This window comes from Microtus oregoni, unplaced genomic scaffold (genome assembly GCF_018167655.1).
Source record: "Microtus oregoni isolate MIOR12 unplaced genomic scaffold, Mior012 000005F_ref0000423, whole genome shotgun sequence".
Lineage (NCBI taxonomy): Eukaryota > Metazoa > Chordata > Mammalia > Rodentia > Cricetidae > Microtus > Microtus oregoni.
Genome location: NW_024543064.1, coordinates 39514060 through 39537909, shown reverse-complemented (window position 1 = coordinate 39537909; position 23850 = coordinate 39514060). Strand labels below are relative to the sequence as shown.

Sequence of the window (23850 nt, the reverse complement as noted above, 5' to 3'; positions counted from 1 at the left end):
TGTTTCCTCCAAATTTACTTTATAATTGGGTGGATATAAATTAATAAACAGAAATTAAGCAAGACATATGTAACAATTTAACAGAACCTGATAAATCTAATTTCAGTATTTTCCAAGTTCATTTTTAAGTCTTTCCATCATGGGGTTTGTCGGGAAATTAAGCAACATATGAATGCTTCAGCTGGATGTCAATTGACTACTTATGACACAGTTTCTTCTATGATGCAATTATGAAGAACCTTCAAGAACCTTTTCAATGTAAAAAAGTGTTAAATACTCAACACAATATAAAAGAATCATTTGATTTGTTAGGTGGAGAGCACTGCTGCTCATCATTTTTGACTATGGTATCACTGAGCTGAAGGAACAAATCACCTTGAGAACAGAAGGAGAAATAAACACATGCTAAATGGATAAGATAAACATTACATCTTTACTAGACCATCTCTACCTCTAACATTTCAGAAGTTTAGAGACTTAGAGTATTCTTACATTAATTGCAAGAAAAAGGGAAGAAGTTCCTTTGAGATCACAACTATGAAGTCATATGGTTATACAAATCCTGCTGCATTGGTGTGCAAAACATGAAACACATTTACTTTTCTTGTCAGTCACCTAGCAAGACTTAACAGACACCTTTCTAAGAAACAGACTGGATATGTTTCTGTAACTTCAATAACCTCGGCACTACAGTAACAAGAGATGCAGTATCCTTTTGCTATGGTTCCAGATAGCCCAGAAAGAGGTCACAGGAAAGAGAATCACAACTGATAAGAGCTGAAACACTACTTCTTGTTAGGTTTCACCATGGTGCCACCTTCATTTTTACATAAGCATGGTGGCATAGTTCAAAGCTCAACAAATCAGAAATATTAATATTTAAATTTCAACTTGAATTTCAATTATTACCATATAAACAACCAAAACAATAAGATAAGACACACAAGGAAGGGGATATCAAATCCACTTTGCTTGCGTTGGTTTCCTGACACATCAGCTCATTTTTAATAGAAAAGGGATAGTGCATCTCAGTTTGCTGACAAGCTAGGAGATCACTTTGAATTCTGCATTTCCTAACTGCAAACAGAATATAGCACTTACAACAGGTTATAAATAAACTGGTTTTCAAGCATAGAGCCAGCCCCAACGATAATAATACACTATTTAAAAAGACCTAAGGCAATGAATTCCATTTCCAATGGAAAAAAAGAACTGTGCAAACAAGCTTAAAACTACTTTTTTTTGTGCCAGTGTTATAAAATGTAGCTTTTAATAAAACCTTGACCCAAATGCCAGTAACTCTTCAGAAAAGAATTTGGATGGAAGGGAGAACAAACTTATCTCATTTAGGAAAAATAACAACTATCTTTTTCCTAATCTTCAACACACACAATTTAAACATGTACAATTGCTGTTACACTTTACACAATTCCTATGTAGTGGAGCAAGAACAAGGTCTAATAACAATTATAAACACTGGGTCAAGGCTTTACATAAAAATACGATCCATCCTACTTTCCCCCGTAAGTTTCTAAAATATCACATACTTTCCTCAACATCTGCAGCCATCCAGGAATTTTTAGGAAACTTTTGTGCATGATCTTAATTCCTAATCCCTGGCTCTTTGGGCTCAGTGACAAAAGATCAAAACCACCAAAAGTGATGGTTCACTTGAAGTCAGACGAGAGACCCTGGCTCAATTAGTCTCATAGGATGAAAGCAGTGCTGCATCAACTGGCTCCATGCAGGAGGGGCACGTGAAGGATCTCATCAACCAGTCATCTATACAGTCCAGGTGATAGATGTGCATGCACGGCAGAAATCGAATTGGGTCCCCATAAACAAAGTCCATCATACAGATCACACACCTGTGGGGACAAGGAAGAAATCAGAAATTTTCATTAAGTAACCTATTCCAGAATTCTTTACAAAGACAGGGTTAACCCAAATGCACACACACATATACAAGCAAAATGCAAACCAAAATATAAATAAATCTTTAAAAATTTTAAAGCTACCCCATTAACTCATTACCAAAGCATGCAAACTGAAATTTTCCTAACATGCACTGATCCATCAATAGTCTTTTATTTTGATCTCTTGTTAATTTATAAGCCTTGAGAGCAACTAACTGAGCAAAGAGAACTACATTAAGGGTCAAACTCATTTTGTGCCTGAAAACAGTTACATTACAGGACACATCTACTATGATGCTTTAGGTAGGAAATCAAGTCAACTGTTTCCTTGCACTGAGTTCAGGGTAAACAGGAGTATATTCATTATATTAAATTCATTATATGTAAAGAGAATAACTGGGCCTGTGGTGGTGGTGCACGCTTATAATTCCAGTACTTTGAAGACAGAAGCAAGAATCTCTGTGTTTGGCCAGTCAGGGCTATATAGTAAAAGACTGACTCAAAATCAAAGCAAAAACAGAACGACTAATTCTGGTCTACTCACATTGATGCTCTAAGTTAAAACTGTCTTAACACTTTCAAGTCCACCGCACTTTTCTATAGTCAAAGAAGAAATCCAGTTCTACTCTAGAGTACTAGCTCAAAGCCAGTGCTCTAGGCAGATTTTGCTCTTAAGTACCGGTATTAATTAAATGGTGCTATACAAACATTAACACAGTAAATTGCATGATCTCTGTTGATATTCCTCAAAATAGCTGTCCCTATTAAATCTCAAGACAGTGAAATTTCTCATTAGGCTTGAAAAAATTCCTTTCAGAAGTTATGAAAGAATTCTCTCCTACCACTGACACTGCTTAGTGGTGGACACCTAGGTCCAATCTCCAGTATCATCAAAAAGAAAAAAGCTACACAAATCTTCAAAATATAAATTCACTACTTACTCTCGGATCTTTTTTTCTGATCCGTCTCTTCCAGGGTCATAAACTCCTTTAGGCAGATGTTGTATAAGGCCTATTCTTTGAGCTATTCTAATTTGTTCCTCTTCAGTCAGTTGAGTTGCTAGCCGAGTCTGGCTAGGTGTTGGATGATAGACAGGAACGGGAACTTGTTCCTAAATACGAAAAGTGCAGGAAAAAATTATTTTAAAACCCATTTTCTATGGTATATTAAATTACTTAGCTAAAGAAGGAAAATGGGCCCTGAGAAAAGTAGGAGGCTGGATAAATCATGCAACAGTTTTGACTGTATCTCACTGACCTTAGACACTTCTGCTCTGAACTGCAGAATAGCATTTCAAAATCAACAAAGATGTACTGGAGCCAGATATGGTTTCACACACCTTTAATCCCAACAGAGGTTGAAGAAGCAAGGCCAGCCAGGGCTATACTTGAGATTTTGACAAAATATAGTGAAAGTAAATTTATAAAACCTGACAAGGGCTATGTCTATATTTGCTTCTGTTTCTTTTCATCTTTTTTGGCTTAATCCAAGGTTTCTCTACGTGGCTAACTTCACTTGTCTCTGCTGGGATTAAAGGTACACTCTACCCTGTATAGGTTCTACTGCTCACTTTTGCCACCTTCTCCTACCTCAAAAAGTATAACCCTTAAATATTTACCAATAAATCATTTCCTATATACACGGAAACAGCACAAAAAGATAATTATCAGTTTATGAAATCTAAATCACTAATTAGTAGAAACACTGGCCTTCAAAAGTCTGCATAAAGCATCAGTAGGGTAATTTGTGAAAACAAATGGGCAGACTGGCTGGTACTCAATGGAAAGGCCCTTGGGTTCATATCTCCACATAACCATTTCTAAGAATACAAAAGAATACTTTGCATTCGGACTAACACAGTAATCTGCACCCCAGGCATATAATTCCAACTCAAACATCGCAAGATACATTATTGAAAATCTGCTGGGCAGTGGTGGCACACCTTTAATCCCAGTATTCGGGAGGTAGAGGCAAGCAGATCTCTTTGAGTTCCAGGCTAGCCTGGTCTACAAATGAGTTCCAGGACAGCCAGGAATTCAGAGAAACTAAAAAACAAAAACAAAACAAAATTGAAAATTTAAGGTACTCATATTTCTGTAATCTGTATCATGTAACATCAGAATTTTACAAAATGTTATAAAAAATTAATGTCTTAGACTATGGAGCAATAAAGGAAAAAGAAAACTATATGTAAATTGCAATCAGCATTTCTTTTCCAAGTGACAATACTTAGCTTACTGCTTTAGATTTAACTTGGGTCCAAAAACAAACTATATTTCTGTTTTTTCTATAACCTTCTCAACTGAGAATTTCCAAATTATTATTTAAGACCTCTGAACCTTAGGTCCTCCTCTCCCCACCTTTTAAAGAATGTTATAGCCGGGCGATGGTGGCGCATGCCTTTAATCCCAGCACTCGGGAGGCAGAAGCAGGCGGATCTCTGTGAGTTCGAGACCAGCCTGGTCTACAGAGCTAGTTTCAGGACAGGCTCCAAAGCCACAGAGAAACCCTGTCTCGAAAAACAAACAAACAAACAAACAAACAAACAAAAAGAATATTATAGTGGCAAGTGGTGAGGTACCAACACATAATCCTAGCACAGGGGAAGTAGAGCCAAGATTTCTTCCAATTTAAGACCAGCCTGATCTATATGCCAAGTTAGCCAGGGATACATAGTGTGACCTAACTCAAGTAAATAAAGATAAACAAGAGGTAAAGAGAGCACAAATAGCACAGAACTCAGTATCTAGGCCACTCTACGATGCCCTCGTTTAGTCACTCGAGGTGGCTAGCTGATCTCTCATTCCTCTTCCTCCTGTCCCTTTATTCTGTTTTCCCCTTTACTTATATTTCTGTATTTAGTGTTTGTGTTTGAGGTCAGAGAACAAATTGAGTGAGTTGGGCTTCTTCCAATATGTGGGTTCAGGGGATTGAACTCAGCCATCTCATGCCCAACTCCCCTATTTTTGAGACAAGATCTTGCATATGTAAGCCCAGGCTGGCCTATTGTTTTAGCTTCCCAAGCAATGTATTAGAGTCTTATCCAACCATCATTGATAGGATGACACATTTGTTCTACAAACACAAATTGAGATAATGATATTCACAACTGGAGAAGCAAATAAATTTCAAAACAATATTTTCCTTAAGGCTTTACTTGGTTTCTCACATGAATCTGCATTGTAGGAGGGGTTTGAAAAGTATCTGCCCTCAAGAGATAATTTTAAATTAAAATGTTCCAAGTTTGGGAGTTCAAGGCCAGCCTTGTCTACAGTGTGAGAGTTCCAGGACAGTCAACACTGTAAAAAGAAACATTGTCATGAAAAACAAACATGCAGCAGTATAGAAAACAATATAAAATGAACAGGAAGTAGTAAAATATGGTGATTAAATATGCTCACACAGGGCAAAGGAAAATGGTTGGGTTAGATACCCACCTCTTCCTCCTCAAAAAACAAAAAGAAGTTCTGGCACACTAAAAAAAAATTATATAACATTTGTTGTTGTGCTGGACAGCAAATGCAGAAAGAAACAAATGAAAATGTAAAATGTGGTTTTAATTCTAGCACTTGGGAGGCAGAGGCAGAAAGGTCTGAGTTTGAGGCCACAGTATATTCCAGAACAGCCAGGCCTACACAGAGAGACCCTGTGTCAAGCCTTGTCTACATTCCCACCCCTCAAGAAAGAAAATGTGTCTGCACTATCAATCAGGATTCAATTCCAGCATGGTAGTAGAGTATACCTGGAGCCCCAGCAATTCAGGTGGAGGCAACAGAATCAAAAGTTCAAGGTCATCCTCTCTCAAAAATTGTTTTTCAAGTTAGAGAACGATACAATTTCTGAAACTAACACAACGCAATGGGGGCATGCCTAAATAATATCCAAGGCTGGAAATAGTACAAGTCTGGCTTGTGGTGAAGGAAAAATAAAGTCACTACTAAAGAATGCCGTCTGTCACCAACAGCTGTATATTTCAGCCAGTAGGAAATGAGAGCTCACTCTTTTTTTTTCTCCTTACACGCTGCTGTTGGCACCACCTCCTCTCCAGCTGCAGTCTCTTACTGGGAATGTTTTCTCTAAATTTTGCCAGACTTACACTTAAGGCCATAAAAAGGAAGATTTGGAATAGTTGGTCTCGGCGTATGTTTTAAGTTCAGATGATTCATTAATTTTGACCATAAAAGGGTGAGGGACAACCCCCAAAAAACAAATTACATTTATATGTAGTTTCCCAATGATACATACATGGAGAAATAAAAGCCTGCAGATCTATGATACTGAAACATTACATTTAATGGTATAAGCCAAAATGGCCTGCATATTTGAAAAAGAGTACTCCAACAAAGGAGGCAGGCTGGTATTTTTTGTTTAAGGCAGATCTCATGTAGCTTAGACTATTGTTTAGTAGCCAGGGATGAACTTCTGATTCTCCTGCTTCTATATTCTGGGTTGTTGAAATTAGCTATATGCTACACCTATAGGATTATGATTAGTGTCCAACACATTCTCACATCCCAATCTTCACTTAGGTTAAGCAAACAAGAACTCTTAACAACTCAACTCTAACCTCAGTCCTGTTTTTTATTAAATTTAAGGGGCTAGAGAGATGGCTCAACAGTTAACAATCTGAGTACATGCAAAGGATTCAAGTTCAGTTCCCAACATCCATTTGGGGGAGCTCACAACTGCCTGCAACTCCAGAGGCTATGATGCTCTCTTCTTGACCTCTGTGGGTACTTGTACTCTGCGTACATACCCACACAGATACGGATTATTAAGAAATAAACTGTAGTCATGCATGATGGTGTATGCCTTTCCCAGTGCTTGGGAAGCAGACCCAGACAGATCTGTGAGTTTAAGAGCAGCCTGGTCTACATAGTGAGTTCTAGAGCAAAGATACACAGCAATATCCTGTTGAAATTCATTTCAGAGCTAAAGAGATGGCTCAACAGCTAAAGGAACTTGTCACTAAGCCTGTCAAACCCAGTCAGAGTACCCAGGAACCATTTGGTAAAGGAGAGGACTTACTTCTAAATGCTGTCCACACATTGGCCACTGACCATAGCACACTACTCCCCTCCCCGCCATCTTCCATTCCCCTCCACACAAAAGAAAATGTGTACTTAGGCATCTTTCTCTCCCCTAGATAAAATTAAATACTAATTTTGTAGGCTTTCATATTTATAAAATTATGCAATTATCAGTCAATTTTAGAGAATTTTGTCCTACCTTTAACAGAAATTCTGCATTTATTACCTGTCTATAGATTTGCCTATTTTAAGCATTTCCTGGGGACAGAATTGTACCATTACATGACCTGTTGCCTGGTGTAGTGGCTCAAGCCTTCTATTCCAGAAGCCTGAGGCAATGAATTGAGTTCATGGCCTGCCTGAACACAGTGAATCCTATGCTAACTTGGGCTACAGTAAGAGATACTGTCTCAAAGGGGCAGGGGTAACAACCATTTCTGTGTTTATTATTTCACTCAGAATGCCTTCAACAACTCCTACTCTCCAGGGTGGTTTTTGTTTTGTTTTGCTATTCTACCCTCTGAATATACCAGAATTTGGGTTGTTTTGATTTAGATGCTATCATAAAGTCACACTATTACAGAAATTCACTTAACATTTCTCTGGTACATACTCAGGAGTGAAACTCTCCACAAGCTTTTGAACAACTGCCAATTTCCAAAGCACCAGTACCACTTTGAATTTACACCAGGAATGAATGGCTGATAGTCCCAATTTTCTCCTCCTCATCACTAAAACTGTTGTCTTATTTTAACCACTCCAGTAGGTATGGAATGGTAGCTGACTGTGAGTAATGTTAATCATCTTTTGGTTTGCTGGCTGCTTTTTTTAAAATTAGGTCCATGTGTTTTATAGGACAAATACCACCGTCTAGAGAAATGACATTTCTTGCATACATTTTCTTGTCTTCTATGGATCTTTTTACCTACTGTTCTTTTGTAGTATGTTGTGGGAAATTTGTCTGTGTTAGCGCTCCAATACTGTTAATGGAGTTGGACCTTGATTTGGAGGGCAGAGTACACATTCAGCTGGCGGAGCTGACCAGAGTTTTCTGGTGGACTCAGAAGAAGCTAGAGGGACACAAAGGAGGAATAAGGAGTAGACGAGGAAGGAGAAGACGAGGCTTTTCGAATCCGGAAGGTGGAGAAGAAAGCACGTGATTGTTTCTCCATCGCTCCGTGGATCTCTCAGGTTTATTCCCTATCCCTAATATTTAATTCCTGGGTTTTATTTTTTTAATATAACAGTAAAGGTCACTTAGTACATTTCCTTTTACTTTTGCTGAAAGTGCCAGGTATCTTCCCCAGGGCTTTGAACATGCCAAGCAAGTGTTCTCCCACTGAGCTATACCTCCAGCTGGCAAGGCACAAGTTTTTTTTTTTTTTTAAGTCAGTGCTCTTAACCACTGAGCCATCTCTCCAGCCCCCAAAGAAATTCTTTTTTTTTTTTTGTTTTTTCGAGACAGGGTTTCTCTGTAGCTTTGGTGCCTGTCCTGGAACTAGCTCTTGTAGACCAGGCTGGCCTCGAACTCACAGAGATCCGCCTGCCTCTGGGATTAAAGGCGTGCACCACCACCGCCCGAAGGCACAAGTTTTTAATTTTAATGAGACAAACTGATTTTTTGGTCACTTGAACTTTTGGCATCAGATCTAAGGAAATTTTGTCTAACCCAAGGCCGTGAGGATATTTTCTGATTTATACTGTTTTGTTTTTAGTTTGGTTTTGATTTTCTGTAGCCCAGAGTCTATATGGAAATTCACATCAACAACCCCTCCCCGGCATACTCACCACCAATATTGCACAGCTTAGAATGCAGCCCATTTAGGTACATGAGGCATTAATTTTTATGATAGAGAAAAGGAAAGTTTTATTTTATGTTGACATGTGCATATTGAAAAATTTTTTTTGGGGGGGGGGAAAGACATGCTAACACAGAAGAAAGAATTCTCACCAAGCCTCACCCCTTAACAAAGAATTATATGCAACGTGTGACAACTGATAAGGATGTCTTCAACAAGACGAGCCCCCTAATTGGTTATCCAACTCCAAACGGTCTGCCCTAAAATCATTTACATATACATATATATAATATATACACACACACGTATATATATATGCATACACATATATTCATGTGCAACACTGAACAGAAGACTGAGGGTTTGTATTTACATGTTTGTATTTGTATGCAGAACATATGTAACAGCTAACCTGGTCTACAAGAGCTAGTTCCGGGACAGGCACCAAAGCTACAGAGAAACCCTGTCTAGAAAAACCAAAAAAAAAAAGAACATATAACAAAAATAAAGAGGCTATGAATTTGAGATGGAGCAGGAGGAAGACATGGGAGGAACTGGAAGGATGATATATTTTAATTAAATCATTTAAAAAACTTACTAAAATGATAACATTTCCTAAACCCCAGTGAAATATTTTAGATTAAGGTTTAAACAGGGATCTAGTATACTCACCTAAAACCCTGAGTTTCTCAAGGTCACTTAAAATTAGACTAGCTAGATTGTTTTATACTTTCTATTCAGATGTACAATCTACACAGGTGGTTCCTGTTTTATCCTACACAATAGAAATGCATTGGATTTCAATGCTGAGACTGTACTACACAGTGTACTGCAGATACTTTCTGTTACACAATTCCATTTTACCATGTCAGTTTCTGTAAGTCCTCAAGTGAAAATTTGGATTTTGACTTTCTTTCGGAGTTTTCCTCAGGGGCATGAGGGTACAGCTCAGTGGTAAAGCTCCAAATAGTAAGTTCCAGAATAGCCTGGGTTGGTGAGATCATGTCAAAAAATGCAAAACTCTTTAGAAAATTACAAGAACAGTTCCAAATGACCTAGGGTTAGTCGAAACTAAAAGCTCAAATGATGAAATAAGTTGGCATGGCTAAAACTAAAAACTTGTATTTTCAGAGGCATATAGTTCAGTCAGTAGCAGGGTTCCTGGCCAACATGCTACAAGGTTTGGAATCCAGTCCCCCTGTCAAAATCATCTCATCCTGTTCTGAGAACAAATGTAGGTAAGACTAAATGTAGGTAAGACTAAAGCTCACACAACTCTGGAATGCAAATGTAAAGCTCTTTACAGCAAAGACATCTGCCCATTTGCCATTTATTTTAAGGATTTTTGTTTTGTTTCTAATTCGAGACAGTCTATCATGTAGTCCAGAGTAGTCAAGCACAGGTTGGCTGAGTTGGCCTCTCCTGCCTACCTATCCAGTCCTAGATTATACATGGTGTAACCACAAACCGGTGGTTATTATCAAATGGAAACTGCTTGCACAATTCTTAAAATGCTCAATGGCAAAGATGGGAAACATTCTACCATCTTTACTACCACTAGTTTTACCACCATACACACACACCTTAATAAAATGATCTAAATGAACAAAAAAATTTATCAATTTAATAGAATATTTCAAGGTTTTAAAAATTGTATCCCTGGTTTGTGGGACAACATAGAAAAGAAAGTTATAAAATGTTGAGCGCTCGTTACGTGGTGTGTGCACTCACATGCAGATGCATGCATGTATACATACAAATGACAAAGTAGACTTAAACATATGGTCATTTCTTATTCTTTTCTCCCCTTTTATTAATTTTTTTGGAGACAGGGTCTCTCTAAATAGCCCTGGCTGTCCTGGAACTCATTATGTAAACGAGACTGGTTACAAAGAACTCATCAAGATACACCTGTCTCTGCCTCTTGAGTGCTGGTATTAAAGGTGTGCCACCACGTGTGGCTATGGGTATTTTCAATTTATTAAAACAAATCGAATAGCCAGGCAGTGGTGGCGCACGCCTTCAATCCCAGCACTCAGGAGGCAGATGCAGGTGGACCTCTGTGAGTTCGAAGCTAGTGTGGTCAAAACTGTACAACTAAGTACAATTATCTTTAGAGTTTTTAAAATATTTTTTTTAATTTTTAATTAAAAAATATTTTTTGACAGGGTCTCACTACACAGCCCTTGCTGTCCAGGAGTTCACTAAAAAATCCATCTGGCTCTGCCTCCCAAAGGCTGGGATTAAAAGTGTCACCATACCTAGTCTTTCTTAAACAACTTAAGCCTGAGTTCAAGCTCTAGAACACACGCGGAGGAAAGAGAATACCAGCAAGTTACCTTGAACTCCACATGTGTACTGTGACATGCCACTTCTCCCAATAAGTAAATAAATAAATGTAAAAAAGAATTTTATAAATCCAGTGACGGCTGGTGGCGTACAGCTTTGATCCCAGCACTCAGGAGGCAGCCGCAGGTGGGTCTCTGAGTTCAAGGCCAGCGTAGTCTACAGAGTAAACAGCCACGAATTGTTACAGAAAAACCCTGTAACAAAAAACAAAATAGCTGGGCGGTGGTGGCCCACGCCTTCAATCCCAGCACTCAAGAGGCAGAGGCAGGCGGATCTCTGTGAGTTTGAGGCCAGCCTGGTCTATAAGAGCTAGTTCCAGGACAGGCTCCAAAGCCACAGAGAAACCCTGCCTGGAAAAAACAAAAAAACCAAAAACCAAATCTAGTAATTCCCAAGAAAATTTTTACTTCAAATGTTTTAACAGTACAATGGCAGCTTAGCAGTAGTGCTTGCCTGGCATTCACAAAGCCCTAGGATTCAATCCCATGTACCACAAACAACCAGCAAATGTTGGTCATATTTACAAGTGTGGTAAGAGCAGGAAAAGAATTATCTTTATGTTCTAGATCTTAATATACTCTCTCAGGCTTTCCTTTATCTTAGTATTATATGGAGAACAATTGCTATTGTTTTTATTAGCAAAATAAGATGTCTCAAATGCTTACAAATTATATAAATAAATAAATAAATAAAATAGACAAGAACCAAAGCTACAGAAAAACCCTGTCTCGGAAAAACTAAAAATAAATAAATAAATAAATAAATAAAATATATGTATATTTATATTATATTTAAGTATGTGCGGTTAAGTGGTCAAAATAGTACCAGCACGCTTGAGATGTGATGCTAGAGATAGAACCCAGAGGCTCTGTGCTAGGTAAGCAGTCAATCTGAGCCACATGCCCATTTGTGTGTTACTTTAACCGTACAAGATTCCATACCTGCCGGGCGGTGGTGGCGCACGCCTTTAATCCCAGCACTCGGGATCTCTGTGAGTTCGAGACCAGCCTGGTCTACAAGAGCTAGTTCCAGGACAGGCTCCAAAACCAGAGAAACCCTGTCTCGAAAAACCAAAAAAAAAACTCATGTCTTCCTCCTATTGATAACTCTTCCAACTGTAAACTTATCTAACCAGAACATCTCAATTGTTTTTACTCACTTTTTTAGTAAGGCTCCATGTAAGATTTCACAAGAAGCCCTCATCAACTAAATGGCAAGTTCATGATTCATTACACTATCATACAGTAACAGACTTCAAAAGTCTGTATTAGGGACTAGAGATAAGCTAAGAGCACTTGTTGCTCTTGCAAAGGACCCAGGTTCTATTCCTAGCACCCACATGGTGGCTTAAACACTTGTAAACCCAGTTCCAGGGGATCAAACAAGTATGCATTTGATGTACACTTATGCATGCAGGCAATACGTTCATACAGAGCAAAATTTTTAAAAAAACCTAAAAGCCCATAAACTAGTACTAATAATTTCATACTAGTTTTATCTCCTGAACCAGCTAGTTCCTTGAAAGTAAGGGATTCATCACTTCTCCTTGCTCCTTGGTGTATAACACATATTGAAAGAGGATACAGGAAGCCTCGGTGGATAAGAAAGCATGATGACCTAAGTTTGATCCCTAAGACCCACATAGGAGAGAACCCCTAAACCACATAAATAAATTTGAAGACTGATTTTTGAATATTTAGAAATTTAAAGAATTTCTACTGAGAAACATATTTGGATTTCCACACTTTCAGATTCTTTACTGTATGCTTTCTAGTTAATAACAAGAAAATTACTTATCTAGCTCCTGAGAGCACACATCAGGCTGGTTATTTAATTAAAAGATATGTTTATAAGACTGGAGATATGGCACAGCATTTAAGAGCACACACACACTGCTTTCAGAAGACAAGTAAGAGTTAGGTTCCTGGAACCTATCTATAGGGCAGCTCACACCTGACTAACTCCAGCTGTAAAGGATCTGATCTCTTCTAGACTCCGTGGGCACCAACACACACACACACACACACGCACGCACGCACGCACGCACGCACAAATAAAAAGAAAAATTAATCTAAAAATCCTATACTTGCAACCCAACATTAAATAATATGATAAAGAAACATCTAGATTTTTATGGCACAATTTTCCCATTTTGTTAAAATACATGAGATTTACCACTTTAATATTACTTAAGTTTATAGCTCAGTACTATTACATATAATCATTACCCATATCTACCTCTAAAACTCAATTGTCTATCTACTAAACCAAGCAATCCGCATGTTCAACCTGTATCCCATGGTCACATTTCATAGGATAGCTATATGGGTCTAACACATTTGCAGATGGCATCATAATGTCAAAACACCTACTAGTAACTCGTTTACTTGATAATTTATTTGAATACATATTTGTACAACACAAAGGACAGAGTACTTTCTCTGAATTTGTCAATGGACTAGACATTGTTGACATATTTATTGCCTGTATATTATACAATTATTGTGCTTATTGATATAGTTTCTTATATTAGTTAGAGCTGTTTTTATTTTATGTTAGACAAAAAGAGAGACAAAGGCAGAGGAATCTGTTAGTTAAGGTCACCCTGGGCTACACAAGATTAAATCTGTCTAAGAGAAACAGCTCACACAAAGGTGATTCCAGCACTTGGGATCCCACACCTTTAATCCATCCCAGAACTAGGGAGGTAGAGATGGGAGTGATATGGTTGGGTAAAGAGAGGACTATAAGGCAGGAAGAGACAGGAGCTCAGTGCAGTCTGAGGTTTGGTGGAGACAGTTGCAATCTGAGGATGACAAGTCTGAGGAGACAATCTGAGGACAGGATCACTCCTTTGGTCTGAGCATTGGGAGAGGTAAAAGAACGCTCTAGTGGCTGGCCACTTTGCTTCTCTGATCTTCAGCATTAACCCTTATATCAGACTCTGGGTTTTTATTATTAATACCAAATAGAATTTGTGCTATACAGAATAGAAACCTATCATTTTTAACCATGTATCTGAAGGCAATACTTGGAAGACACATACTTAAAACAGCAAAATGTGTACCATTTCTTCCTAGGGGCAGGGGTGCGTTCATACATGCACGTGTGTGTGTGTGTGCGTGTGTGTTGCACACCTTTAATCCCAGCAGTTGGAAAGCGACAGTCAGATAGCTCTTTAAGTTTAAGGTCAGCCTGTCCTACACAGCAAGTTCCTGGTCAACCAGGCCCATATAGTAAGACTGTTTTCTGATTACATCTGTGAGTACCCTCCAATTACTATCCCCATTTCTGGAATTTACCCTGGCTAAAATTTAGTTAAGAACAACAACAACAACAAAAAGTAACTAAAGAAAAGGAAAGCAAAGAAATGGCACATGGTTTGGGGGGGTAGAAGAAAACATTCATAGTAGCCATCTGTAAAAATTTTTTCCATTTAGAAATAAAGCCCTAAAGCCGGGCGATGGTGGTGCACGCCTTTAATCCCAGCACTCGGGAGGCAGAGGCAGGTGGATCTCTGAGTTCGACACCAGCCTGGTCTACAGAGCTAGTTCCAGGACAGGCTCCAAAACCACAGAGAAAAAAAAAAAAAAACAAAAAAAAAAAAAAGAAATAAAGCCCTGAAAAACAGAATCATGCTGGGTATGATGGCATATGCCTTTCATTCCCAATTACATTTCAAGTTCAAGTCTAGCCTGAGCTACTTCAGACCCTGTCATGAATAAGCACAGAAACAAACAAATCTAAAATTTCTCAAATGCCTTTAATCTCAGCACTGGGAGGAGGTAAATCTTTGAGGCCAGCCTGGTCTATAAAGTTAATTCCAATACAGCCAGGGTCATACAGAGAAACTTTGTCTCAAAAAACTAAAGAATCTGTCCCATAGCAAGTATTCTGTTTTATGAAATTGAGATCTAAAACCAAGTTTTATCTAAGATTTTTTTATACCAAGTAACTCTCATCTCATTGCCCATCTTCTCATGTGACTCTATAATTAGTTCTAGAATTAAACTGTTGACACAGACTGGAACAGGCATCCTTAATAACATTTAATTCAAAGACTCAGTTCAAAGTCAGACACAAACCACAAAAATTTCAACAATTGTCACAAATGAAAGTCAGGGGTCGCCGGGCGGTGGTGGCGCACGCCTTTAATCCCAGCACTTGGGAGGCAGAGGCAGGTGGATCTCTGTGAGTTCGGGACCAGCCTGGTCTACAAGAGCTAGTTCCAAGACAGGCTCCAAAACCAGAGAAACCCTGTCTCGAAAAAAAAAAAAAAAAAAAAAAGAAAGAAAAAAAAGAAAGTCAGGGGTCTATGAGATGGCTTGCAGGTAATGACACTTGGGACCAAACATATGCGCCTGAAGATCTCAGTTTGATCCTTAAATTCCCATGAAAATGGAAGACACCTGCAAAGTGATCCTCTGATTATCACACCTATGTCATAACAAGTGCACTCGAAGTTGTGTGAGTAAGCATGTGCAAGTGTGCACACATACAATTTTATTAAACAAAACAAAATGGAGTAATGGTCAAAGTCTTTTTAATCCCAGCAGAGAGGCAGGTGAACTTCTGTACCTCAGCAGTCAGGCACACACACACACATACAAAACAAAACAACACAGAAGGCAAAACTGTTCAGTCTAGTTGGACTACAAACTGTATAAGAGAAAATATAGGGCTACAAAGGCCTGAAAGGCACAGAGTTAAAACCACACAAAGAGTACTTAGAGAACATTAGTCAAAGAACCACTAAGGATTAATCCACAAAGGATCTGATCTGGGGCAAGGTAGAAGGGAAAGGGTAGAGAAGACATCAATTAAGCTATTGTCGCAGGAATTAATGAGAATCTCAATTAAGTTGATGACAACACAGAAAAGGCATACTTCTATGCTAGCCAAATAGTCACTAGGTGTCAATATTTTGATTTATCTTTCAAACAAGGTCTGATGTCATGCAGGCTGGCCTTGAACTTCTGCCTCCACCTCCTGCATGTCTACAATATTTACAGTGCTGTACATCAATAAAAAGTTTAATATATCATTCTCATTTGAGGAAGTTAATCTGGAAACCAAAAATTACGAAATTACCTAACAGCTAAACTGGGTATGGTAGCACACACCTTCTGGATTGCTATCTGCTCTACATAACCAGTTTCAGACAAGCAAGGGCAACTTAGAAAAATCTATTTTATGTATGTGACCCACACACATGCAGAAAACCAGAGACTGGTATGGATGGTGGCATGGAATATGTGTCTCCAGCAGAGCAAGTGCTTTTAACTGCTGAGTCACCTCTCCAGTCCTGTTGGTCTAGATTTTTAAAGAGAAGTTACTTTTTGTAACTTAAGGACACACCTGGACTTTTCAAAAATAAAAAGTTGATTGTGCCTACATTTGTGTACCAAATGCATGCAGGAGCCCATGAAGGCCAGAAAAGGGCATCGGATCCCCTGGAACTGATGTTTAGGCAATTGTGACCCATATGGAAGTGCTCGTAACAAAATCCAGTTCCTCTGTGTAAGGGCTTTTAATCACTGAATCACCTACCCTTTAGACTAGGTCTTTTAACAAGATACTTTTTTTTTTTTTTTTGGTTTTTCGAGACAGGGTTTCTCTGTGGCTTTGGAGCCTGTCCTGGAACTAGCTCTGTAGACCAGGCTGGTCTCGAACTCAGAGATCCGCCTACCTCTGCCTCCCGAGTGCTGGGATTAAAGGCGTGCGCCACCATCGCCCGGCAACAAGATACTTTTGGCTCAGAGGATAAGAGCACTGGCTGCTCTTCCAGAGGTTCTGAGTTCAATTCCCAGCAACCACATGGTGGCTCACAATCATCTGTAATGAGATCTGGCGCCCTCCTCTGGCGTGTGGGCATACATCGAGGCAGAATGTTGTATACATAATAAATAAATAAATCATTAAAAAAAAAAAAAAGAAAGTCTTATTCAGGGCCGTGGGTTCAGTTCACCTCATGAGCACCTGAATCCGGATCACCAGCACCCACCCAAATATAGGCTGACTGGGCACAGCAAGGCACATTACATGTGCTGGGAAGGCAGGGATCCTTGGAGCTCTTAAGACAGTGAGCTCAGCCAAACTGATGAGGTCCTGGTTCAGAGAGAGTATCTCAAAAGGTAAGGTGGAGTTAGGCATGGTGGCATCCAGAGTCTTTAATCCTAGCACTAGGAGGCAGAGGCAAGGGTATCTGTTAGTTCAAGGCCAGTCTATAGTTTACAAAATGAGTTTCAGAATGGCCAGGGCTACACACAGAAACCCCATTTCACAAACAAAAAGAACCTGTTTCAAAAACACACACACACAAAAAAAAATCAGAGCACCTCTGGCCTCCATGTATATTCGCACATGCAAATGACCATATACATAACACAGAGAAGCATTATTCAATCATAATTTAAAATATGCAAAACAAATGTTTTCCTGTTTGTGAAAGTAGCCCCCCCTTGCCATTTTACATGTAAGCACTACAGTCAGAATTTGAAAACAGGTCCATGTGAATCTAAAACGAAAAGGAAAGATGGCAAAGTGCTTGCGATAAGCAGGACGACCTGACTTTGGTCTCCAAAATCTACGTAAAAAAGACTTTTGTAGAGCTGGGAAGCTGTAGATAGTGGATCCCCCGGGCTCCCTAGCCAGCCAACCCTGCAACAAACCAGTGAGATCTTACATCAAAAAAATCTAGGCAACAGCATCCGAGCAATAACAGTTAAGGTTGGTTGTCATCTAGCCTCCATATACACAACCACCTGAGATACTAGCGGGGGGGGGGGGGGGGGGGGGGGGGGGGGGGCAAACTGAATGAAGTTCAAGACCAGTCAGAATTGCACACCCTGTCTCCCAAACAATCCATTTCAAACTAAAGATATTCCTTGATTTATAGTGGAGTTAACCCTGATAAAGCCACAGTAAGTCAAAAACATCCTTAGGTTAAAAATTCATTTAGTGTTATCTTCCCCTACCAACAACATAGCTTAGTAATATAGTAGAGTTCAAAAGTATCCTTGTGATACCCTGGCTAAAGGAGAGCTGAAGACTGTTTGTTGCCTAGCATTAAAAAGTAACAAAGAAGGGTCTGGTGATGCAAGCTTGTAATCCCAGCACTTGGGAAGCTGCCGAAGGAAGTCAAGGTCAGCTAAGACTATATAGTTTATTCTGAGCAAGCTTGGACTACATATAAAGACCTTGTCTCAGAACAAACAAAAATCAAAAATCTCTATACCAGTATAGGAAAAAAATAAAAATTCAAAGTATAGACTATCATGTATTACTTTTAATACACCATGAATCTGTTGAGATGAAACCAACAAGTCAGGATAATCTATAAATACTGTAAAATTGAGACACACCAATCTACATATATTCACTAAGCTCCTGAACAGAATGTAATCCTTAACACTCTGGATAGAGATTTCAAGCATTCTCCCATAAAATGCATACTTTATTGTGGCAGCCAATAATTATGTAAGGCAAAAAAAAGTGAAATTATTTTAATCAATAACTTTTAAACCAATTCTTATATTTACTATTAATGGCATTTGGCTTTTTAGTTATGCTTATTTTTTCCTGGAGACAAAAATCTCAGATGGGGCTGGAGAGATGGCTCAGTGGTTAAGAGCGTTGCCTGTTCTTCCAAAGGTCCTAAATTCAGTTCCCAGCAACCACATGGTGACTCACAACCATCTGTAATGAGGTCTGGTGGCTTCTTCTGCCTGCAGGCATGCGTGTAGACAGAAAACTGTATATATAATAAATAAATATTAAAAAAACAAACAAACCTCAGACAGCCTAGGCTGACCCTGAACTCCTAATCTTTTGAGATTACAGGTGTTACTGGCTTGCATTTGATTATCAGGCGTTTAAAGATGATCCTTGTGTCAGTTGTCAGTTGTGAGCCAGCCTAGGCTACACGAGACCCTGCCTTTTAAAGTTCAGGAATGTAGTACAGTATTGGCCTAGCATGTCTAAGACCCTGTGTTTGATCTCCAGTGCAGTCCCTCATCCAAAATTTCCCTCACTACCAAAAACAAAAAATGGCCAGGGAATCAGTCATGCATTCACGGTGAAACCTAGGGAGTTATCCAGTCAGAGAACAAACAGGACAAAGGTCTGAGACCTAGACTATCTTAGTACAGTCAGAAGGCCAGGGGAAGAGCTGGACTAGGACTTAGGAAATTTTTCTAAAATCAAATATGGATCCATTAAAGAGTTTAGTAGAGTACTGTGATCCCATTACCCTAGCTGCTAGGTTGAGAACACGGTATAGAGAGAGGGTGAAACCAGAACTAGATAGGTTACAGAATCTGGTATGATGCTCACCCCTGCAATCACTGAGGAGGCTGAGTCAGGAGCTTAAGTCTCAGAGTGACACCTTGTCTCAAAATACAAGAGAAATAAAAATACAAAACGAAATCAGCAACAAAAAAAAATTGAGAAACAAACACCCAAGAAACAAGGGCTCCATGCAAATGCTGGTCATAATGGTGCATAATTTGTTTTATTTTGAACTATGCTTCGTTTGTTTGGTGCACATATAAAACCCAGGGTCTCACATACTAAGCACATTTCTACCACTAAGCTACACATGCAACCCAGAATGTCAAGCTCAAATAAAGTCTGTCAGTTACTGTTACCTTGTTACCTTGACATACCTGTATACTGTACAACCTTAATAAAAAAAACTATGTTTTAAGTACTTGTCACAGAAGAACAAACATATGCTCTTTAAATGTTATAATCAGGTATTTCCCACTTAAAGACCTATTGCAACTGAGTCTATTCTTTGTTTTTTCTTTTTCTTTTTTTTGAGACAAGGTCCCACTATTTATCCCTGGCTGGCCTGGAACTTGATAGTCAATCAGGTTGGCCTGGAACTCAAGATTCACCACTTCTGCCCCAGCTCTGACTCCCTGCTGCTGGGATTTAAAGATGTATGCCACCATGGCCAGTCTGAAGCTATTCTGTAAAAAAGTTAACATCACTGTAGCTATTATGTTAATAATGTACTATTATTTTAAAAAGTCCAGATATAAATAATTTACTTTGGACTGCTACTTTCCCAAATCATGTAAAAACAAGTATTCGTAAGACTTCAAGGGGATTATTTCTACAGCTTTATTTTAAAAGAATTTTAACCTAGAGAAAGGGTCTCATTCTTTAGCCCAGACCAGCATAGAATGCACCATGTATTGCTGACCTCAAATAGAACTCACTATGTAGAGCTGACTGTCAGCAATCCTCCCGCCTCAGCCCTCCTTCCAAGTACTAGGATGACAGGCATGAGCTACCATGTCAGACTAAAAATTTTATGTTCTCACCTTTTAAGGTAATCATTTTCTTCCGATTCATACTAACTTTGCAGATCAGTATCTGCTGGGTCATTCACTTCAGGAAAAGGCGACCACAATAATTTCCAGTCAAAAATAACACATTCCAAAAAAAAAAAAGTATTGTTTTTGTCCCTTTGGAAAGGACAAAAATATAGTTCCCATAAACTCTAAAATTATGGTAGTGGTAACAGAGAAACGAACAAGTCAGATTTCAATTTTCCTAGAAAGAAGCTAAGAAGTATAGACTTTGGGGGGAAGTTTGCTTATGACACCTAAATAAATATATCTGTTGAGTAGCTATCGTAGAGGGAGAAACAGCAAGTTATGGACAGATACGTGAAAGAGAGGTCTGGTGGTTATACGCCTGTAATTTCAGCAATTCTAGAGGCTGAGGCAGTAGGACAAAGTTCAAGACCTATCTGGGTGATTCTGTGAGACACTGACAATAAAACTTTTAAAAAGGGGGCGGGGAGACTGGAGTCATAGCTCTGTAGTAGTGCTTTGCTAGCATGTACAGGGCTCTCAGTTCAATTCCTGCTACTGATAAAATAGAGTCTGCTCCTGGAGCAACTTAAACAAGCTGGGAGAAACAGGGTACATAAATATAATAAATATTGCATTTTTATGTGACAGAAATTGCATGAAACATTGAGAATGGAGCTTTTATTCTGCATTTATCTCATTGGAGTATCTACAATGAATCTGATGCTGGGGTATAAAAAAGCACCTGGAAATGTCTCAAACTCAGCTTATACAAGGGGAGGGGAACACATATTTCAAGGATGAGACAACATTACCTAAACAAAGATACTAAATTATTATAGGCACGGTATTGCTTCTATAAGTGCAGAAGGTTCGTGGGAGACATATCCAGGAAATCTAGGGAGGAAGGAGGGGAATGTCAGGACTTCAGATACTGAGCTGAGTCCTTAAAGAGGATTAGATGTTCACCTGAGCAACCTTGGGGAAAAGGATCCTAGCAGAAAGATCACCTGGTGTGAAGACAAAATTGTCGACAGCCTGGTTTGGTAAGCCTGAAATACAGAGGCTTCTGCGAGGCTACAATGAAGACCGGACTAACCAAAAAGCCCTAAAGGGGGTCAGGAAATCAGCATATATGATCCTTTTCCCCCCACATGATGAGAAACTGCTTTACACAGAATTGAGAAAAGAAAACTAATGATGTCACCACATAAAATCAAAAGGCGACTACCCAGTTAGAAAACTGGCCTCTCTTCAGGAAAATACTGAAGAATTGCATTCAAGCCCACCTGGGAGTTTACTGAGTATCATTTAGAAAGACCCATTCAAGAGTCTTTATCAAAGAGAAGGCCTTAAGTAACAGATGGCGTTTTCCAAGTCGTGCTGAAAGGTCTCTAATGTTCAAGATAATCAAGGTTTTATTAAGTCAACTTACTTAAAAGGTGTGTCACAGGGGTGGAGCAAAAGAGGAGGGGCTTAAAAATTACCACATATGTATATATAAACAAGTAACTCTTCATGAAGCGAAGGCTAAAATCCCCACTTGAAATTCTACCTCTCAAGTAGATGGTAAAAAGACGTCCTACCAGAACCAATTCTCAAAGACAGATAGGGTGGGAGAGGGGAGGATTACACAGAAGACACAAATATAAAGGGGGGGGGGTGACAACCTACCCACAACCCATAATCCTTTTGGCAGTCTCTTGAGGAAATCACACAACTCAGACATAAAGGCAGGAAAACCATGTCATCCTTAACTCCAGAAGCTAACTACCAGACACCGGCCAAGGGGGATATGATTACAGACGCGATTCCTGAACTCAAGGACAGAACACCGTCCCCAAACAGTGCCCAAGGGGAAGGCGAGACCGCTCGCTGTCGGTCCGAGGACTGGGCAGCAGACACCCAAGGCCAGCCCTGAAGGGGTCAGTGCCCCCCCCCCAGGCTAGGCCGCGGAGGCCAAGGGCAGAGGGCCTGAGCCGCCTCCCCTCCCGCCGCGACATACACCCTCCCCTACCTGATATGGCGGCGGCGGCTCCTGATCTGGCTCCGTCCCCTCGCCAAAGCTAGCCCGGTCGGACTGAGACTCGTGAAGCAGGGAGATGTCATCCGAGGTCGGGGATTTGAGGCAGTTCCCCATCTTCCGGGGCTGGGGTGTGTGCGTGCGATCTGGGGGAGGAAGAAAGCTGGGACCCGGTCTCTCGCACACTCAGCGGCCAGCGAGCTAGGCGCCGCGGGGTCCGAGGCGGCAGGCCCGGGGGCTCAGGCAGCGACTCCCCCGCGCCCCGGCGCCGCCGAGGGGCCGCTCATGCCAGCCCCCGGGGCAGGGGGCGCGAGGCTAGGCCGCGGGCTGCGCAGGGGTCGCGCCGGGAGCCTGAGGGGGGCGGGGGCGGGGAGACCGAGCGCTTCCCCCACCCCGCCCCCCGCGGGGCGGCGGCGGCCACGGGGCTGCTGGGCCTAATCCAGGTCAGGAGCGGGGGGCGCGGCAGTCGCGGCTGCCTCAGCTGCTGCCTCAGCTGCTGTTGCCCCTGCCGACGCTGGAGCCGCGGCCCGGGGCCTCATCCTACTCCGCCTCAGCGCGGCGGCAGCAGCCAGAACGAGGCCAGCCGGGCCTACGTCACGCCGCCGTGCGTGCTCCGGCCCCGCCCCGGGCTCCGTGCGCCCCGCCCCCAGCGGGGCTGTGAGTTTAAGGTCCTGACTGGGTACCTGCTCGGCTCCGGCTCCTCCGGCGTCCCTTTGGCATCCCGTCTGCGCCCCGCGGCGGGAGGTTGCTCCCTCACCTGCGCGGCGTCCTCAGAGACTCTTCCCCCAGCCTGCCAGGTGACGTTTCTATGCCCGCAGCTCAATGGATTAGGCAGGTAGCTGAGGTGTTTAAATAGCTTCTCCTGCCGGGCTTCTCCTGGAGGCGCACGCCTTTAATCCCAGCACCCCGGGGGCAGAGGCAAGCGGATCTCTGTGAGTTCAAGGCTAGCTTGGTTTACCAGAGGAAGTTCGAGGACTGGCTCCTTAGCTACTGAAAAAAATAGCTTCTCCTTTACTCTTTAAGAATAAAGTCCACACTCATTAATGGCACACCCTACTTTCCAATCTTTTTTTATCCTCCCAGCATCACGCAGCCAAGAGATTCTCCGATTGTTCTGTTTCTTCCCCATCCCACCACCCTAATCTGAGCTATCCCAACACTTCTGTTTCCCCGCATTCATCATTGCTCCCACCCCACCCTTTGAACGTTTGAGGTGGTTTTTGTTTTTGAATGCCATATAATTGCATTTGAAATATACAATCTTGCTGGGCGGTGGTGGCGCAGTCCTTTAATCCCAGCACTCGGATCTTGGTGAGTTCGAGGCCAGCCTGGTCTATAAGAGCTAGTTCCAGGACAGCTAGGGCTGTTACACAAAGAAACCTTGTCTTGAAAAATAAAATAAAATAA

The 23850-nt window shown here is 40.7% G+C and overlaps 1 protein-coding gene across 1 annotated transcript; it reads right to left on the bottom strand.

The window, feature by feature from the left end:
• Positions 1-23036, bottom strand: Rnf11 (ring finger protein 11). The gene is made up of 3 exons (XM_041652183.1): positions 22438-23036; positions 2858-3027; positions 1-1868 (listed from the first exon to the last, which is right to left on the bottom strand). The coding sequence occupies exons 1-3, from the start codon at positions 22558-22560 to the stop codon at positions 1697-1699; spliced, it is 465 nt and encodes a 154-aa protein (XP_041508117.1). The 5' UTR covers positions 22561-23036; the 3' UTR covers positions 1-1696.
• Positions 23037-23850: the final 814 nt, after the last annotated feature.